This window comes from Epinephelus lanceolatus, chromosome 1, assembly GCF_041903045.1.
Source record: "Epinephelus lanceolatus isolate andai-2023 chromosome 1, ASM4190304v1, whole genome shotgun sequence".
Classification (NCBI taxonomy): domain Eukaryota; kingdom Metazoa; phylum Chordata; class Actinopteri; order Perciformes; family Serranidae; genus Epinephelus; species Epinephelus lanceolatus.
Genome location: NC_135734.1, coordinates 17,507,260 through 17,526,871, shown reverse-complemented (window position 1 = coordinate 17,526,871; position 19,612 = coordinate 17,507,260). Strand labels below are relative to the sequence as shown.

At 40.2% G+C, this 19,612-nt stretch overlaps 2 protein-coding genes across 3 annotated transcripts; both read right to left on the bottom strand.

Moving 5' to 3' along the window:
• Positions 1–762: 762 nt before the first annotated feature.
• LOC117256434 (uncharacterized) lies at positions 763–11,710 on the bottom strand. 2 transcript variants are annotated; one of them, XM_033625853.2, is made up of 2 exons: positions 11,315–11,710; positions 763–3,586 (listed from the first exon to the last, which is right to left on the bottom strand). In XM_033625853.2, the coding sequence occupies exons 1-2, from the start codon at positions 11,511–11,513 to the stop codon at positions 2,802–2,804; spliced, it is 984 nt and encodes a 327-aa protein (XP_033481744.1). In that variant the 5' UTR covers positions 11,514–11,710; the 3' UTR covers positions 763–2,801. The 2 variants fall into 2 exon arrangements, with proteins under 2 accessions (XP_033481744.1, XP_033481743.1); XM_033625852.2 differs by lacking the exon at positions 763–3,586 and adding an exon at positions 6,121–7,475 and having other exon boundaries at positions 11,315–11,585.
• Positions 11,711–13,276: 1,566 nt separating this feature from the next.
• LOC117257411 (uncharacterized) lies at positions 13,277–16,195 on the bottom strand. Its single transcript, XM_033627589.2, has 2 exons — positions 15,952–16,195; positions 13,277–14,819 (listed from the first exon to the last, which is right to left on the bottom strand). Exons 1-2 carry the CDS (start codon positions 16,145–16,147, stop codon positions 13,915–13,917), a joined length of 1,101 nt encoding a protein of 366 aa, XP_033483480.1. The 5' UTR covers positions 16,148–16,195; the 3' UTR covers positions 13,277–13,914.
• Between the last annotated feature and the right edge of the window lie 3,417 nt (positions 16,196–19,612).

The window sequence follows — 19,612 nt, the reverse complement described above, 5'->3', positions numbered from 1 at the left end:
CAAGCCCAGTCTTCTACTTGCTGTCTATCACACAGGACCCCAATGACAACATCAACACAACCCACTATGGATTTCTCTTCCCAGAGGGAGTCAAAGGCACAGTAGTGAAGGGGCAAGGCAGAGAAGACAGGTACATTATATTCAGCATTAAACTCAAAAAGATTATTTAGTCATGATGACTATTAAATGATGCAGAGAAATACTTAAAATTGAATGGCAGGTTTATATGGCTTCAGCACTGCAGACTGCCTGTGGCTGTGAGTGATTTTATTAGCATAGCAGCTGAGAAAAAAAGAGTGATGTGAGTTGCTGCTGTCAAACAAACAGACGCAAGTATTTCACATGACAGTAACAACTGAGGGACTTTCTACAGTTTCACTCGAGTGGATAACAGCACCACAGCTAACGGTCATCACCAAGGCAGACCTGGTGCTGTTTGGCTGTAAGTTAACTTATTACACTGAGGAAACACTTCAGTATTTTCCTCACCGAAGTCCACCTGATTTTCATAGTCATAACCAGTAATTGTTGATTAGCAAAAAAAGTAATATGTATCAGTTATTGGTTTATTGTTGTGTAAATAGTTGCTCCAGTCCAAAGGACTCAGGAGCTAATATTTTTAGGTGCAACCACAGAGAGTAATTTTATGTGCTAAAAGCTGGGAAAATACTCTCTACATGGCCTGTATTTGATGTCCTGCTTTGATATAAAAGCTTTTCTGTGGAGTTTGATTACCCAATTTTAGGAAAAGATGGTGGATGTCTACCCTGTTATGTGACTAATGCATGGAAACCTGTATCTACAAACCTATTTCCAGCAGAGTAGCAGTTTTCAAGGTGCAGATAAAAGCTGCAAAGGCCAGATTTTTATATAAACACCCAGACTTCTCATGATTTTAAATTACAAGATGTGGCTGTAAGAGAGGAGCACCATGTACCCACTGACCAAGAAGCCATAAAGTTAGCCTCTTTATTACTTTGAGTCCACCAGACACGTATAGTAATGTTACCAGCAGCTCTTGTTCATTCTCCATCTTTTGTCCCCCTTGTTGCTTTGAGAAAGTCTAAATCCTTTCCAAAAACTGTGGTTACTCCTGAACTGCTATATAACTCAAATATGTGATGCAGAAAAACAAAACAAAAGATGACAATGATGTATTTTTGCTATACATTTTCACACCTGAATGTATTTCTTTTTAGCTTCATTTCTTTATGTTCACATCACTGGTTTACAACAGATTCAGCAGGTATGACTGAATTTTGGCAAAAGAAAACAAAATCCACCTATGTACAATATATATAAATATATAAAACAACTGTACAGTACAACAAAGGTATCACTAGTTGACAGACGATGTAACACAGGTGTACATGTTACTATCATAATGGTGCACAATAATTAGACTTAGAAAAGCAGATTGAATTTAAAGGGTTGCTACTACCTAAATGAACATCTGTTTAACTTTCTTTAGTAGTGTTTTTCAGGCTGCAGAATGAAATTCTGGTGGTTCATTTTAATGTTCATCAGAGGTTATAAACACAGAGGAAATGTTACGGAACTGAAATGTCCAGCACATAAGTGGTCCAGTTTTTTTTAAGAAAGGCAGTCCTAAAAATCCTCCAGTATTCTGTAGCATAGGGAATCACATGGCCCCTGCCTTTGTAGAGAACAGATAGCTCTCCATTGTCTGTTTTTATGTTTCTAAGTCTCTACAAGGGCTCAATGAACCTCAACACATTCCTGGTAACGACCAAACTGTCTGTATCGTGAGCTCCTACATACCAAAGGTTGGAATCAATTAGATTCAGAACCGTATTTACTTGTTCTTCTATCAGATAACTCCTGATTCAAAGGAATAGTTTGACTTTATATCACAATATCATTTCTGTGTGTTGAGCATGGAGCTAGAGCCAGGGCACAGTTAGCCTAGCTTAGCATAAGGAATGGAAGCAAGGACAAACATCTAGCCTGGCTGTGTCCAAAGTTCAATAACACACCAATCAGCACTTCCATAGCCAGCTGTTTAAAGGTCCACTGTGTAGGAATAAGGTGGATATATTGGCAGAAATTAAAATACAGTATCCATACCTATGTTTTTATTAGTTTATAATCACCTAAAACTAAGAATTGTTGTATTTTGTTAACTTAGAATGAGCTGTTTATACAGAGCGGGTCCTCTTCCATAGAGTCCGCCATGTTGCTCTGCAGTAGTCAAAAACGGACAAATGAAAGACTGACTCTTAAATAGAGTCATTCATGTTTTCCACCATAGTTCTAAAGACTTGGGACACAGGAGAAGTTTCATTTGGTTGCAGTCTGCAACCTCACCACTTGATGCCACTAAATCCTACACAGGTGACCCTTAATGTATCGTAATATCTATATGCTCCATTATATATCAACAAACTACAGTTTGTTCCTGAACAAGATGTATTTTTTAACTTTGAAAAGAAACACGCCCACTGTTTCCCCCTTGTCTCAGTCAAACTATCGCCTTTAAATACTTTTTTTGGCAATTCTAGATTGAATTTCATTTCGGCAAAGTTCTTGTATGGCTGTTTGTGTAAGACAACATTCAACACTTGAGAAGTTTGGCTTCATCTGGGCCAAAAAATGATTTTTTTTAGTATAGTGTAATCAAAATCTTTAAAGCAATATTTTGAAAAAAAAAAAGTATTGTTCTGGTACCAAAACTCACTGGCACTAATACTGAAACATTTCAAAAGATACCTAGTCTTGTTCTCTACTCAGATTTAAGACTATATTGAACATGCATCAATAATGGCGTCTGTTCTAAAGTTCTAGGCAGGACTTTGACTCGTGGACAGTTTGACTCCATGAACTTTTCTCATGTGCCTCTTCATCAGCAGCCTTTCAGTAAATAACTCGTCACAGTCCCCACACTTGTATGGTCGCTCCTCTTTATGTTTGGCTAAAACGTGTTTCCTCAGAGTTGAGCCTCTGTTGAAAGATTTGTCACAGATGTGACAACTGAAAGGCTTCTCTCCTGTGTGAGTTCTTATGTGTTCTGTCATGTGTCCTTTCAGTTTAAAACACTTGCCGCAGAAATGGCAGCTGTAGGGTCTCTCTCCTGTGTGCACTCTCATGTGGTTCTGCAGATTGCTCTGACAGGGTATGTGTTTACCACATATGTGACAGTCAAAGTTTCCCTTGCTGTCGTGTGACTTGCTTTCGTGCGTCTTGAGGTGCCATGTAAGCACAGTTTTTTTGGTGAATATGTAGTTGCATATGTGGCAGCGGTACAAGGTGGTGCTCGTCTTCTCTTCAGAGTGCTTTGGGTCCTCTGCAGGGGTCTGCGTTGGCTCTCGGCTCTCCTCTGCTGCTCTACAGTCTTCTAACTGCTGCACTGTTTTAATGAGCTCTTTCGTCAAGGCGTCCCCGTCGTCGCTGTCCTCTGCTGAAGGTTGCTCCCCGATCCCGTTGATCCACAGTTCGTCCTTCTGATCCTCCTGCTCCTCTTTAAGCTGCGAGGGTCCTGGCTCGTCCTCGCACACAGCCGGGCCCCACTCGTGCTGTTTAGGGGGAATCTCCTCCGCAGATGTTGGTACAGTTGGCTGTTTGGCATCTGCAAGGATGAAGACAGGAGTGCGTTACACATCACAGTTGTCAGTCCCAAAACAGTGCTCCCATCAATCCACACCCATCAGGAATTTTACCTTTGAGATAGTTTTGATCAGTTGCCTCAGTCACATCACTTCATGAAGGGGCAAAGCAGTCAAGAGTGGAAAACTGGTCTATGCAACTCAGAAGAGCTTTGAACAAGAAACTTTTTTTGTGTATGTGTGTTATACAAAAACATCCCAATGACAGTCCATTACTGTTTCATTTTAAAGACTGTCCTCCTCCACAATATGACCACATAGGTTGTTTGTACAAGCAGCAATTACTGCTGATATTTATATTATTGTTGGGCAGTGACCTTTAGTGGCTGCAGTAAATACGAGGGGAGCAAAGGAGGAAGTCAGGTGACGTACTAAAGTGTGACAAGGTCCGCTTGTAATTGGAAGTAGAGGAGGTGGATGGGTCCAACAAGGGCCTGTGTTCATGTCCTGTGTGAAAGCAAAAGTCACCACTGAGTTATTTTAACAATGTAACTTAGTGTGTGGTAGTATGTCACGTATGACGTATGTGCCACACCTGTGTGGGCTCTTAAAAGCTCCCCTCCTGCCTGTCATCTCTCTCTTGCTGGTCTGGTCGGAGCAGCGGGCTGCTGCTGCTGTTTGTTTTGTTGTTCTCGCCATACATTTCCACACATCCACACATGCTTACACTACTGATTATTGACTTTCACGTTTACCTTAGTTTGATTATCTGTTGTAAATAAATACATTATTTTTGCACGGTAAAAACTAGTCTTGTCTCCCATCTTTGTCGCTGCCTCAGAGCCGGGCTGTCGCTTCACATGAAGTTAGTAAGTCATGTACTTATTTTAAGCCAAGCCATGATCTTTTTTCTAAACTTAACCAAGGTGCTGCCTAAACGTAACCATGTAGTTTTGGTGCAACTGCAACTGTTTCACAATGTTAACCACATGTTTAAAATTGATTGTTAACAGTTATATACAAGCTATTCTGTCATCTACTGGAAGGTGTGCTAATTTAGGACACGCTCCTGTGGGTCATATTAGAGGGTGAACAAACAACCTCTGTGGTCGAATGGGTTGGAGGACTTGTCATCATTTAAGGAGTGAAAAGGATGCATGTAGTGTTTTGTCTTGCCATGTAACCACCTTCTTGCATGCACAGTATAAATATAACCTTTCCTAAGTCTCAGAGGCACTAGATCTCTCAAGACTGAGAGCAAACTATCACCCACACATCATTTGATTTCAATCAGCATCCCAGAGAGGTGTGATGAAAAGTGTGATCTGTCGCACCTGTAACTGCACCCAACTGTGAAGAAACAGTTTGCTAACACAACCTGGAGTTCACATCTGCATCACAGCATCAAGGTGAGTAGTAAAATTACATACAGTCTGCAACAAAAAAGATCCTCAGCAGCTTTTAATTTGCACTTTAATAAGTCAATTTAAGGAATCCTCATAAAAATGTTCATGCTTAGGCCAAGTGAACATCTGCCAATATGTTTTCTAAACTCTTAAGTATCGATATTGGTATGTGCCTCAAAAATATGCAGTCAGCACAGCAGCTGGTCCTCTGGTGCGGTCAGAGCAACCTGGAGCTGAACCCGCTCAAGACTGTGGAGATGACAGCGGACTTAAGGAGAAGCCTCCCTACACTGTCCCGCCTCACCATCCTCAGCAGCAGTGTCTGCTGTGGACCCCTTCAGGTTTCTGGGTACCACAATCTCTAGGGACTTGAAGTGGACCTCCCACATAGACACTGTCCGGAAAAAGGCCCAGCAGAGGCTGTACTTCATGCAACAGCTCAGGAAGCTCAACCTGCCTCAGGAACTGCTGGTCATGTTCTAAACCGCCATAATCTAGTCTGTTCTCTGCACATCCATCACCGTCTGGTTTGGATCTGCCCCCCAACTGGACAGGAACAGACTGCAATGAACAATCGGGTCTGCAGAGAGGATTACTGGGACTGATATTTTCTCCATCTAAGACCTGTACCAGTCAAGGGTTCAGGAAATGGGCAAGAAACATCACTGTAGACCCCTCACACCCCGGACACAAACTGTCTAAACTCCTCCCCTCTGGTAGGCGCTACAGGGCACTGTTTACCAAAACTACCCGTCACAAAGACAGTTCCTTCCCCCCGGCTGTTGCTCTGATGAACTAACAGAGTGGCAGGACAAATGACACTTGCATCTTTGCTCTATTTTTACCTCATAGACTTGTATATTTTGTATATCTGACGTATATTTTTTTTTGTATATTCCACTTTCTTGTCTAATTTTTGAGAACTTAAGTCAATACTGGTACACTGAGAGCAGGTCTACTGCAGTCAAATTCCTTGTATGTACACGTTCTTGGCCAATATAGCTGATTCTGATTCTGCTTCATACAGAAGAAGTGAGACTGACTGGTCCAGTAGTTTGCAAGACAGCTGTGGACAGACAGATACACACACTCAAACACACACAAGTACACAACCACAACCAAACACATGATACAAAAAACTGTAGCAGTAATCAAATGTACTATAACTTTATTGGCATTACATTTTCTAAAACAGTACACTACAGGCAATGTATTACAAGCCAAAAAAAAACAAGTCACATATGAATTAAAGGCAGATTTTAAGGACGTACAACAGTCTGTAACAAAGTTGAAAAACACACTGTGAAAAGCTGATTTTGTGAGAGAGTAAAAGCCCTTGAGACACATTTTATTTGCACCTGTAGCTTTAAACACTTGTCAAGGTCCAGCAGTTGACTAACTGCTCAGTACACTGAGTGTTTCAGTATATAGCTGCTGAGTGTGTTACGCATTAGATCTGAAGCAGATTACAGTGACTCATCAGGAGCATCTGTATGAGAAGTTATATTAGTGCTAATTTGGGGAAACATGTCAGCTGCAACTTCAACAAACATAAAATCATAAGAGATAAACGACAAAGAAGCCATCACCATCACACTCAGTCTAACATCTGAACTTAAAACAGTAGTCAATATTAGCATTGCTGCAGCAGCATTTTATACAGAGACGGTGATGCTGTGGGTCGTCCTCGTGTGCCGTTTTAACAGAACGAGCAGGGGGAAACACTGGCTGCACCGCAGGCACTTGAATGGCATGCTCTCCCTGTGTTTGATGCGTGCGTGTTTACTCATGGTCGAGGATCTGTTGAAGCTTTTCCCACAGATGTAGCAGGTGAAGGGCCGTTCTCCAGTGTGAGTCCTCAAATGCTCTTTCATATAACCTTTCACTTTGTATCTGTTGCCACAAATGTGACAGCCAAATGGGTTCTCGCCAGTGTGTGTTTTCATGTGGAGGACCATTTGCCTCCTGGTTTCTGTTGCTCGACCACAGACAAAGCAGGTGAACGCTTTGTTGGTGGGATCTGGTAAACTTGCTGCTGCATGAGTTGAAAGGTGCAATTTTAACTCGAACTTCTTCAGAAAAGGCTGACAGCAAATATTACAGAAGAACAGGTTGTTCCTTTTTGTGTATGCTGGCATGTCTTCAAATGATGGTGACGGCTCGTCATCCTGTGACGGCACCTCATACTCCATAACTTGAGTAAGGCTGTCTGGCACATCGTATTCGCCATGCTCTCCAACTGTCACAACTTGCGTTAGGTCATCTGGCATCTCATTGTCTTCATGCTTTCCACCTCTGACTATCTGAGTTGGTGTGTCTGTAACGTTGCTGTATGTTGAACATACAGGTGTGTCCCCAGCCCTGGTCCAGAGCTCGGTCAGTTCCTCTTTAATGGGCAGGATGACGGGCTCCTCGTTGGCCTCACTGGGAATACAGTTCTTCTGTATCTGCTGCTCCTGAGCACAAACCTCCTGTGTTGGTGTGGGCAAATCGATCTGCCTTGCATCTGTAACAGTGGATAGGAAAATGTTTTTGGTAGCAGCCAGAAAAATCACTTCTCTGATCACACATGAACTAGACGATGGGGAAACTTGAATGATCCCCAGCGATGATGCTCCTCTTAACAGCAGCAGAGAAATCAATGCAAGTTACGGGTTGAAAACAGTGAGTAGAACTTTAGTAAAAATGCACTTGCAGCACGCCAAACATTAGAAATCACAACAGAGTGCATGTGATGCAAGCTCACACAACTAAAGCACATAAGCAATATGAGCTCATCTCAAATGTGAACTGACTTTATGAAAGAAATTGAAGTGATCATCGCCACACAGGAGGAGGTTATCACATAGCAAGGTACCTGAGCAAATGGCTCCATTTAATGCTGCTGTCACATTAATGTCGGACTTTATAACCTCTGCCATGCTGACTATGTTTTCAGTTCTGTTTGCTTGTTTGTTTGTCCATTTGTCAGCAGGATTACAGAGAAACTACTGGACTCATTTCCATTAAACTTGGTGAAAGGGTGCAACACTGGCCGAGGAGGAATCCATTAAAGTTTGGAGCAGATCAAAATCATAAGGCGGATACACAAGCTTATTTTTCACTTTTGTTTACATTGTAAGATGGGGCATTTTCCGGACTAAATGACTTATGTCTTCAGTAGTCGGTAATTAAGTTAATTTGTGATAGGACAATTGTAAAATTATGATGACAAGCCACGTTCATAGGCACCAGTGTTTCTCTGGGGAAACCTACATATTTAGTTGCTTGAACATACCGAAAGCAGCAGCACTCTGGGACAGATCTGCATATCATAGAAGACTGGACTACTGGCCTTGGCGGGAGTCTGTGTGCTCTGAGTACCCTTAAAGCTCCTACCGGTTTTAAGGCTGAATTTCACTTCTTCTTCAAGGTGTCGCACAATTACACTGTGTGGAAAAATTTACAATTCAGGGCTGCTCACACTCACACTGCGCTCATGTCATATGGGATGGATGGAAGACATGAGAAAGATTCCCATGTAAACAACTTGCAAGGTTTCACTTCATCAAGACAGCTGTATGACAGACTTGTTCGTGTGAGGATTAAAATACATAAGATGACAGTAATTACGACTCAGACGATGATGTGAAAGCTAGTTTAAAGTCAGAAACTCAAAAGTCCGATTTCTCTGATATAACATGAACCTGGCATTAGCCCCGTGTGGGTGGACACATCATCTCTGCTGCATCCATGAGTTTTGTAGTGGGGGTTCACAAGTGAAATAGGTTGGCTAATTTAAGCTATATTTAACTAATACACAAAGGATCCCAGGTGTGATCAGATACTGCGCGGCTTTGTTTCACCCCTCCAGGTCAATGACTTTATTTTCTCCCATAATCCCAACATGCTTTTGGCGACCCACTCATAGAGAATGACTGGGAGTTAAGCCAACTCCACATTCACTCAGGCTATATTATAATGACACCAGAAAAATACAAGGTCCCTGGTTATGGTTTCCAAGCAGGAAATTACAAAAGAGATCCAAAATGCAGTTAACAGTTGGGCTGGGTGATTAGCTGAAAATATCATGATTAAAGTTTTCATATCAGAGGATAACAATGATTATCATGATGAATGTCAAATCATAATTTGTTTCAAGTTCAAATGGGGGATTTTTGCTCCTGATCTTAAAGAAACCAGATGCTTAATTGTGGTTTAAACTATTATTTATTGTCAAAACCTGACAACATTTGGCAAAAAGTAGATTATTTCACAAATCTGAGGTAGATTCAAAACAATTTTAATAAAACTACCTCCATTTTTTTTTTGTAGGCAGATGTGGAAGTGATCTTTGCACTGATTCCCTCATCAAAAAGCCTACTGGATATTTCCATTGTATTTTGGATTACTGCAGAAATTATGCTCTGTGGCAAACACAAGTTTATGATCGCCTGAAGTAAAAAGCTAATGTTGGGCTATAAACAAACTACATCTTGGTTGCATAACTCCACATCCCTACCACACCTAGTATTACTACTACTACTCTGTCTTCAGCTGTTAAATGATGGGTGGCATGAATTAATAAAGTATTTTATCTCTCTAGAGGAAAATTATATTGAGATCATTCTCATGTTGCTGTATCACCCAGCCGTAAGTTACAGTATGTGCCATCACATCAAGATAGTGTTTTAACAAATTCATTAACACATGCTCACCTTTAACAAAATGTTCACATTGTTTTAAGCTTAGTATGAAAATGCATTTACGCAGCCCGTCCACATGCACCTTGCATGCAACCTCGGAATTTATGGTAACACTAATGGTGTCCTATTGGTGAGTATTAAAGGAGCTGTATACAACATTCAGAGGATTCAGAGTCTGGGCAGGATTGTCTGCACATGGTTCTCAACAAAGGAGGTGACTAACAGTAGCTTACGGTGCTAACAGTGAGAACAGTGCTATCAACAGCAACAGTACTGACAGAGCTAACGGTGTGAACCTGGGGAGGAACCAGAGGGTGGGTGCTATGCTTTCACGAAGACGCAGTTGCCGTCATGAGTAGTAACCACCCATAACTGCTGTTTGAGTGCAGTGCTGAGTAGTGCCGATTAGCTAGTTAGGGGGTTACACGCAAAGGGACTTACATGCACTAACATGCAGGCGTGACCACAACAAACCAGAGAAGCTCGGATTACAACAAACACAGAGGGAGCATGACTTCATTCTCTGCTCAAAATGTCATTACTCCACTATATCTTTACACAGCAAATAGCTGTTTTCTGCTATATTGATGTTCTGAATGTCTTATACAGAGCCTTTTGAGCTTATAGGCAATATTTCATTTAATCAGGAATAAAACAATATAACTCACAATTAATTTTAATATAGAGAAAACAGCTGTCTCTATATTATTTAACTTACAACGTTATGCTTTTCCCCTACTTGCAAGACAGGAGCTTTAAGTGTTACTGGTGACTTACGGTCATGCAGATATAAGATGACCATATATATAATTGGGTCTATCCTGAGGTGCTTTTCATGTTACTGACATGACATCTATATGAACAAGGCTAAAAGAAAGCATGTATTTAACGCAATAAATCAACTTACAATGTGTGTTCATTTTTTATAAACTGAACAAATTCATCTACCTTTTTTAAACATACAAAAGGTACCATTAGTGGTTCTGTATCAGTGGTGAGAACAAAGGGCAGTCATCACCCACCAGCCTACCTGTGTGCCCTGTCTCACCACAACTTCAGTGAAGAGAGAGAAGTGACAAATTAAAACAGTGATTCAATAAAGCTGGGAACTATTAAGCGGATCAAATGTATGCCGAATTTACCACTGTATCCTTCAAATATCTATTATCAATATTTGTGTTCTCCAAGTACTACATATATATCCTGATAGATAAAGCCGCCCTGAATTAACAGGTTTTTGTAAGTAGATTTGGCGTGTCGTGTTGCGTTGAGCCTAACTTACCACAACTTCCTGAGGTTAGCTACATATAGCTTTTCAAAAGTATTAAAATGTGCTGAATTTTACAAGACAGCAAATTTGTTTTTCATGCTGCCACAGTGTCTTGCTACGACGAATATTATAAATATTTTAATGTTACTACATAGCACGTACACATAAAGTTGTATTTTGAAAACTGACGGGAAATGTTTGGTCTGACCTGTTAGCTAGGAAACAGTAACGTTAGCTAGCATGGCTTGCTAACATAGCTGTATGTAGCTAATACAAAGCCGTTAACTAACTTCACACGGTGTTAGTTACCTGATGGGGTTTAGTAGGTGGTTAATCATACGGTTAGCTAACTGACCCACGGTAAGGTGTAGTGCAGACTGAGACACATACCTGCCCTGTGCAGTCTTATCTCTGGTTTGTAGACCAGATCCAGCAGCCGCTGCAGCCTCTGGTTCTCCAGTTTGGTTTGGTACACCTCCTCCTGGTAGTCTATTATTGTCTTCTCAACGAATCCGTAGATGTCTACCGCAGCTGCGGTCAATCTCTCCGTCAGAAAGACGTTGAACGACTGAAGCGTGGCGTTGGCCATTTTGCAGCCTGACAGTGAGCTGTCTGCGTGTAGGTTGTGTGTGGTGTGGACTGTGCCAGCCTTTAGTGAGGATACAATGAGTGAAATGGGTCATACTGCCATCTGCTGGACTGGACTGTGAATATCTGTGGCACAGCAAGTGTAAAAACTGCATTCACACATTTTAACCACTGACCTTACATTTCACTTGACATCACTCATTGTTGCAAGACACCTTTACCCTGTCTGTTACAATTACTTATTTGTAAACCTATTTATCTGCACAGGAATATCATAGTAATTGTTTTTTAGATTATCAGACATTCTTAGATATTGTTTACCCCATCAAGTGAAGAGTAAAGCCCATGAATTACACAGCAAGTATCTGTGACTGCTAAACTTTATTAAAAACTGAATAATTAGCTGCTCTGGTGATGGCAGTCATGATAGGTCCTTTCTTGAAAGTAATGCACACAGACAATTATCACGAGGTGCTGATCACTGACAGTGGACTTGATTATAGAAAGCAAGTGTCACACACTCTGGCCCTGTATGCATTTCTTGTAAATGGAGTGTGCAACACTTGATTTCTAAAATCAAAAAATGTATTATTTATTATGTAATATTTACTGTAACACAGCAACTATTAAACAGATCGAGTGGATAATCTAAATAAATGTTTGTATATTTGACCAATGTAAAAGTTTAATTACATTTTGCTCCTGAAATCCACCCAGAATCCATCCTTCTGCTAAAATCAGGATCGTCCTGATGTTTTTGGATCAAAAGCATCCCAGTCCTACTAAAACATATTAAACAACACATACTGAGGGTTTGATCCAGTCCAAAACCAAGACTGGATTACATGATCTAATCTTATCTCAGACTCCTGTTTTTTTTTTTTTTTTTTTGATCAACCCGTTTTACAGAATTGATCCAATCCGATAGTCGAAATACGATCAGATTACCTCTGAAAAAAATGGGCTCAAGGGATTCATCCTATTGATTTTAGTGATAAGGTTCATAGTTGTAGTTAAAATGTCAGAACACCTGTTGAATATATTACCACAACATCTGATGCACATGTTCATCCCCCACATGATAAGTTGTAATTATTTGGTGATCCTCTTTTCATCTCATGCCATCACAAGGTCAAAATTTCTGTCTGTCCAGTACTTTGGGTTACCCGAAAAACTTCCCAAAATACCAATCGGCCTCAGCTGTAATTTGTATTCACTCCAAATTAGCAAGTGTTAGCATGCTAACATGCAGAACTAAGATGTAAAACATTAAACCTGCTAAAAAAAAAATCACCGCCGTCAATATGTGCATGCTAATGTGAGTATTTAGCTCAAATGACTGCTTTGTGTGTGTGTGTGTGTGTGTGTGTGTGTGTGTCCCAAGTACAGCCTTACAGAGCCGCTGGCATGGCTGTAGACCATACTGACAGATGAAACTGCTGCCAAAATAACACTTTTTCAAAAGTGCTAAAGTCAAGGTTCTTAAAAGCATCAGTGTTTAATGCCTTTAAAACAGACATACAGGGACTTTGCTTCAATAAACTGTTGAAGCTGCATGTGATGCTGGCTGCAATTAAACTGACTGCCTTTCTCATGTCAATACACATATAGCTAAATTAGAAAACCCAGTTAACAGAGCCAGCTGATAACCAGCTTCACGATTCAGTGCCTCTATCTGTTGCCATAGAAAAACAGCTTACAGCAGACAAAGTTTTGACAGGAAACACTGTGTGTGGTAATGAACCAGAATGTCCTCAGAGGGGAGTCGACAGGACGGTGAGGAGATGGCGGTGCAGAACTCTGGTTTCGTATCCATACCCATCACTTACTGGGCAACCTTTTTAATAATTGTAAAAACTATTTTTTATTAATCTAAATGTAAAATAAATGGACAGTTTATTTCATGGGGTTTTCATGTGATGCACAAAGGAGTCATATCCTGTTCTATTATATTTTTATTATCAATTATCAGTGTAACTTTTTTTTTTTAAAGATTATTTTTTTGGGCTTTTTGCCTTTAATGGACAGGACAGATTGAAATGGGGTGACAGAGAGAGAGAGAGAGAGAGATAGAGAGAGAGAGAGAGAGAGAGAGAGAGAGAGAGTGGGGGTTGACATGCAGCAAAAGGTTGCAAGCCAGAGTCGAACCTGTGACCACTGCAGCGAGGCATTGCCTCTGTACATGGGGCGCCAGCACTATCCACTACACTACCAACGCCCAGTGTAACATTTTCTATGACAAAATTTAATATAGCATTTAAAATATGCAGATGTGATGTCACAATGTCTACATATGGTCACTTATCCAAAGCCAAAATAAAGCAAACAAGAAGATGGACCCCAGAGTACATCAACAAGAGCTGATTTTTCCATGATTATGAATGAAACCTCAAATTGAGATTTCACGTCTTCTTTGCATGGACTTGCATGTGTCTGATCATGTCCTTCTTATATCCAAACGGTCTGGAGCAGATGCCACAGCGATGGGGTTTCTCTCCTGTGTGTGTTCTTATGTGACACACCATGTTGCTCCTCTGCCTGAATCCTTTCCCACAGACATAACATGCGTACGGCCTCTCCACTTTGTGGATCCTCGTGTGTATCCTCAGACATTCAAGTCGTGCGAATCTCTTGCCACATTCTTTACAGCAGTGTGGTTTCTGTCCTGTGTGAATCAGCGCGTGCCTTTTTAAATGGGACCTTCTGCTAAATGTTTTGCCACAGATGGAACAAAGATTGTCCTCCTTGTTTGTTTCTAAAGGTTCAGTATCACTTCCTGCAGATGTTGCTTGGTTTAAAGGACAGAGAATGGCTGTATCGTTTGCATGAGTTTCAACATGCATCATTAATGAACTCCTGTGGTGGAAAGATTCTCCACACAGCTGACAACAAAAAGTTGTCTGGTTTGTCTGTTTTTTGATGTTCAAGCTGGGATCACTGGGATAACACCCATCTCCCCTTTCTGACAAGAGAGGCTGCAAGAAATCTGACCCTCCGCAGCCATCCACTTCCTGCTCTGTTTTTATCCACTCAGTTGGAGCGCCAGGAAGAAGATCCCCCTCTCTGCTGGCCACAGTTTGGGTCTGACTGCAAGAAGATGACTCAGTGCTCTGTTCATACTTCATACAAGCAACAGCATCACTTTCTAACAGGTCCTGCAGTTTCCCTTCGTCCTCACTGAGCCAGTGTTCCCGAGGCTCAGGACATTCTAGACCTGATGTTTCTTGCTTCACCAACACCTGACAGTGTTCACCATGTGATGGCTGTGTGGAGGCCTCTGCTTCAGACATGCTGACTTCCTGGGAAACTGGGGATACAATGAGAAAGACATATGTTGATTCACACTGAAAAAAATGTGCAGCGATATCCTGAGACACGCTGTCATGCCGTTCATCTGCTGCCATGACCTCATGTTGCAGCATGATAATGCACAGCCCCATGTTGCAAAGATCTGTACACAATTCTAGAAGCTGTAAACATCCCAGTTGTTGCACGGCCTGCATACTAACCAGACATGTCATCCATTGAGCATGCTTGGGATACTCTGGATCAGCCTTTACAACAGTGCGTTCCAAATCCTGCCAATATCCAGTAACAATGTGTAGCACTGTGTGAGGCCAATGGTGTCACACCAGATACTGACCAAAAAATGCACTTTTGTAGCACTAGTCATGTGAAATAAATGTCTTTTTTTTAAAAATAAAACTTCACTTGAAATAAATGTCTTTTTTTTTTTTTTTTTTTAAATAAAACTTCACATTTAGAGTGGCCTTTTACTGTGGCCATCCCAAGGCACACCTGTGTATTAATGATAATCAACATGTTGATATGCAACACCTGCCAGGTGGATGGATTTTCTCTGATAGGGGAAGTGTTAATTAAGACAGATGTGCAAATTTGCAACCAAAATTTGTGTGCATAAAATGGGAACAAAAACAAAAGTGTTGCGTTTAAATATTTGTTTTTCCGTGTATTAACATTACTAATACACTACTACATGTACTATACTGTGAATCTAATGTAATCTATGTAAATACTGCATATCTCGATAAATCATTTTCAACATTATTGTACAAATAAAAAATAAACACAAAGGGAGGACCCTGCACCTCACATTTAGAGACTGGAAAGAAGACACAGAAACATCCAGGTATTTACCTGGCACTGTTATCATGGATTAAGGTGGATAGAGCAATGTATTTTGGTAGACAGCAAAAGGGCAATACTTTGATTAATAATTTTCTGTCCAGTAAAAAGCATATAATGGGGAAGCTTCTGTGACACACAAATACAGGCAAATAATAAAAATACACCACTGTAGTTACTGTAATTTCAGGTCTGACTCTAATATCAAATGTTTCTCTAATGACAGACCTAGCAGTCATTAATTAACATTACACTCTTTACTAAAACAATAATAACAAACAAGTATGACCAACCTGCTGTGAACACCTCCACCTCATCCTGCATCACACTTTCAGCTACCACTAGCTGCACGCATTCTTTACTCTTCTTTGACAGATAAATATCATTATGATACTCTAATATGGTCCTTTCCACAGCGCCGAAGATTTCCTCTGCTGCCGCTGTTAGTCGCTCATTGACAAAGAGTTTCAGCTGCTGTAACTTAGACATTTTAGGGCACAAGAAGATGTAGCTATCTACAACTTCTGCTCCTGCTTCTTCTTCGTCTTTGAGGTTTAGTGGCGGTTGGCAAACCACGTTTTGGTGCATTACCGCCACCAGCTGGTGTGTGGATCAGGGCGTCTAGTATTTACAATAAATAAATTTGAATGAAAAAACATAGCTTCTCTATAATAGTAATTTGTCTCAGATACTTAATCTGTATAATAGCTATCTTTTCTAATAGTGTCAAATCTACTGAGGCATCAGGATATAGGCTATCCAAGGTGGAATTGCTGGCAATGGCACTGTTAGGCTGAAGGATCTGTTGCTTTTTGTCACTGTTTCCCTCCTCTCCTTTTCCCAACACGGTTGAAGTGTCTTGTGATCTTGATAATGGTCCTGTAAATTAACCCAGTAGTTCACTGATAGCTGTATCCTTCTCATTTCTAATGCCATTTCACCTATTTCCACCTGTAATGCTGCTACTGGGATTGTTCTAAATGCATCTGTACATAATCTCAAAGCCTCGTGTTGATTATTACCTATTGTGCTTGCTGTTGATCCATATACTTCACAGCCATACTCCAATATCAATCCAACTAGTCCACTATTACTTTTAATGCAGTTCTGTCTGCCCCCATTTGCTCCCAACTGAACACCTTATGACTTTTAGTACATTTAGCTAGTAGCTACTTCAGTTCTTGTGTATACACTTTTAGCTTAACACCAGGAGCAACTTATCAGTCACTGATCCTGTATTACATTTATTTACTGCTGAGGCCACATTGAACAGCATCACTGCACCTGTCACGTGACGATGAGAACTCTAGCTCATCTAACGCCTTTTACGGCTTTATCCCACTGGTTTTCTTGTGTTTCCTGAGCTACACTATCCAACACCAAATTAAAGATGAAGGTGACAGATGTGCTGCACTGAAGCAGCTACCAGGTAAACCTGCTTTATAAATTCTTTATAAAATGGCTAACCACAAAAAAAGAGCTAGCTGCAGCTAACAACTTTACCAGCTAACTTAGCTACTGTTTTAAACAAAAACACAGGTGTTATTTTTGAAAAATTGTTATTTTTTAAAAGAATGTAACAATACTTTAAATTAGTCAGTCCCGTTAGATTATCAGTGTCCTTTTAGTGATGACATATGAAGCTGGTTGCCATGGAGTCCGACCAAAACTGTATAAATACAAGACACTTATCAAATTCATCATTTCACTCTGAGACTTTAGAGGAGAAACATTCACTCGACAATTCCTAAAAACTGAGCAAGTGACCACCGAAAAGAGGACACCAGTGGAGCTAATTTTCTGTTTCATCATGGAGACTGTAAGAAAATAACTGTTTCTAAAAAGATTTGTTTTTCAGGTAATTTTCTTCGACGCCTCAACTGAATTTCAGCCTTTAGAAACTTCGAGAGCCTCAAAAACTGACTTTCATGGCTTAAATTCAGTTGAAGCGTCGATTAAAATACTTTTTCCTTTATAATAGTCATTTTATTTGAGAACTTAACCAAATTTAAGCCTTGAGCCGTCGAAAACTTGACCTGACAGCCCCACAGACTTTCATGGTTTAAATTCAATCGATGCGCCCAATAAAAATAAAATTTTCAAGTAATTTTATTCGACGACTTCACGAAATATAAGCCTTGAGGCGTCGAAAGCTGGCTTTCATGCAATCGAGTTGGTTCAGTAAAATATAATAAAATATTAAATATACAATAAACAGTTAAGTTGTTGGTATAAATAACTGAAATGTGAGAACAGAGGTAACAATGCCAAATGCTGAACCGACTGCTCATTTTCAAGCAAATGGTGACAATGTTTAAGACTTGTTTGCAAATATATAATAAATATAATCTTGCATATTGCACAGTGATTGTTGTTTTAAAGACACATTAGAGGTTTCTCTTTCAGTCTATTTTCCTCAGGATGTAGCCCTCATTCATGCTTCATTTGATGATTTTAAAGTTGTCCATTTTTTGGTGAAGTTAGTTTTCCTCATGTCACATAAAGGTAAAGACAAAAACACCCTGACATTTACATGCAGAGTACAAAATAGCTTGTTTATTTAAGGGAAACAGTGAGACATCAGTGTGCTTATTTATGTGCTTATCTGTGAATTGAATGGATTTTCACATTCATTAAATGTTCAGTCAAATATAGTTGTGTTGAATGAAGTTGAGTCTATTCCTGAACTGCATGTCAATCATTACAGATGTGTGATGTGCCAACCCCCCTCCACGACCACCTGTACTGGCGGAGAGAGCCCCGTAGGAGCCCCCAGGAGGAGCAGCCTGCTCCCAGCACCAGTGCCAGCACCTCTGAGGTAAAACTCATGGCTTTTGCTGTCTGGGATGCACACGGTTAAAGTGTGTGTCCTTTTAGATTTGTTATGAGTGTGTGCTTATTTGAAATATCTTGAAATGTATTTTAAATGTGTAGTTTAGTGCATTGATACTTAATAACTATAAATAATAATTGTAATTGCCCATACCATCTGTGAATATATGCATTTGTCAACATACTATAACAATGTATGTTTGAGGGAAAGTCAACTCTTACATCTGTGATGTTTGTGACACTGCAACAACCATGACATAATGTGTGCCACATGTTGAAAAATGTCATCATTAATTATTCAAGCTCTAAACTAATGCCTCACACAGTTACCCCTATTTTGACTCACCCAGTTGTTTTGTTGAAGTAATTTGTGTCACTATAGAGTTCAAATTGTATGCTACTTCAGCTGAGGCTGTATGTGTTGTATTGCATTCAGAGGTTTTGTAATTTTACATTTGTACTCTGAACAAACACAACGGATCACAGTAGATTACAGGGTTTGTCATGGACTCAGTATCAGAGGACATGAGCACATAGATAGATGAGGTTTTTTACGTAATTACATAGTGAAGGTGTAGGAGCTATTTATTAGATTGTGTTTTAATTTGTTTTGAGTTTGATAATTATAGAAAATTGTTTTTTTAGATTAGATATATTAAATGTTTCTTTTGTAGGTAATTTCTTTAGTTTGCTTAGTTTGTTTAATTTATTAAGTCTATGTTTGTTGTTTTGTAACAACTGGGCAGCATTTCAGCTCTTTTGAAAGTGAACTGTTTGGGATCTGAGAAAAAAAAGATCTTTCCGTTGTAATTCTACATAAAACAGCTAATTTGCAATTAGTGTAGCAGTCAGTGGAGATATTTGATAGTAGAAAGTTCTCAAATAGCGATGCCTCAAACTTCAATTCTACTGGATGAGCTAAACTCAGTGAAACTGTAAATGTGAGTCTCCCCCTGCTGGGGACATGGTGGGAAAAAGTTAGTCTCTGTGTCCCATCCTGGGACAATACAGAGGCCTACAGCTCCTGCCAGGAAGGCTGTATCCGTGAAAACAGACTGTGGGACAGACAGACATCTCGGCTGGCTGTCCTGCACCTCGTTCAGCAGAGATAGCGTGTAGAGG

Excerpts from the sequence above, each read along its gene's own strand:
- LOC117256434 (XM_033625852.2), bottom strand. The coding sequence starts at position 11,513 with ATGGCCAACGCCACGCTTCAGTCGTTCAACGTCTTTCTGACGGAGAGA. Across the intron at positions 7,476-11,314 it reads GATAAGACTGCACAGGGCAG|ATGCAAGGCAGATCGATTTG; the intron begins GTATGTGTCTCA and ends CCACTGTTACAG.
- LOC117257411 (XM_033627589.2), bottom strand. The coding sequence starts at position 16,147 with ATGTCTAAGTTACAGCAGCTGAAACTCTTTGTCAATGAGCGACTAACA. Across the intron at positions 14,820-15,951 it reads GGTGGAGGTGTTCACAGCAG|TTTCCCAGGAAGTCAGCATG; the intron begins GTTGGTCATACT and ends TTGTATCCCCAG.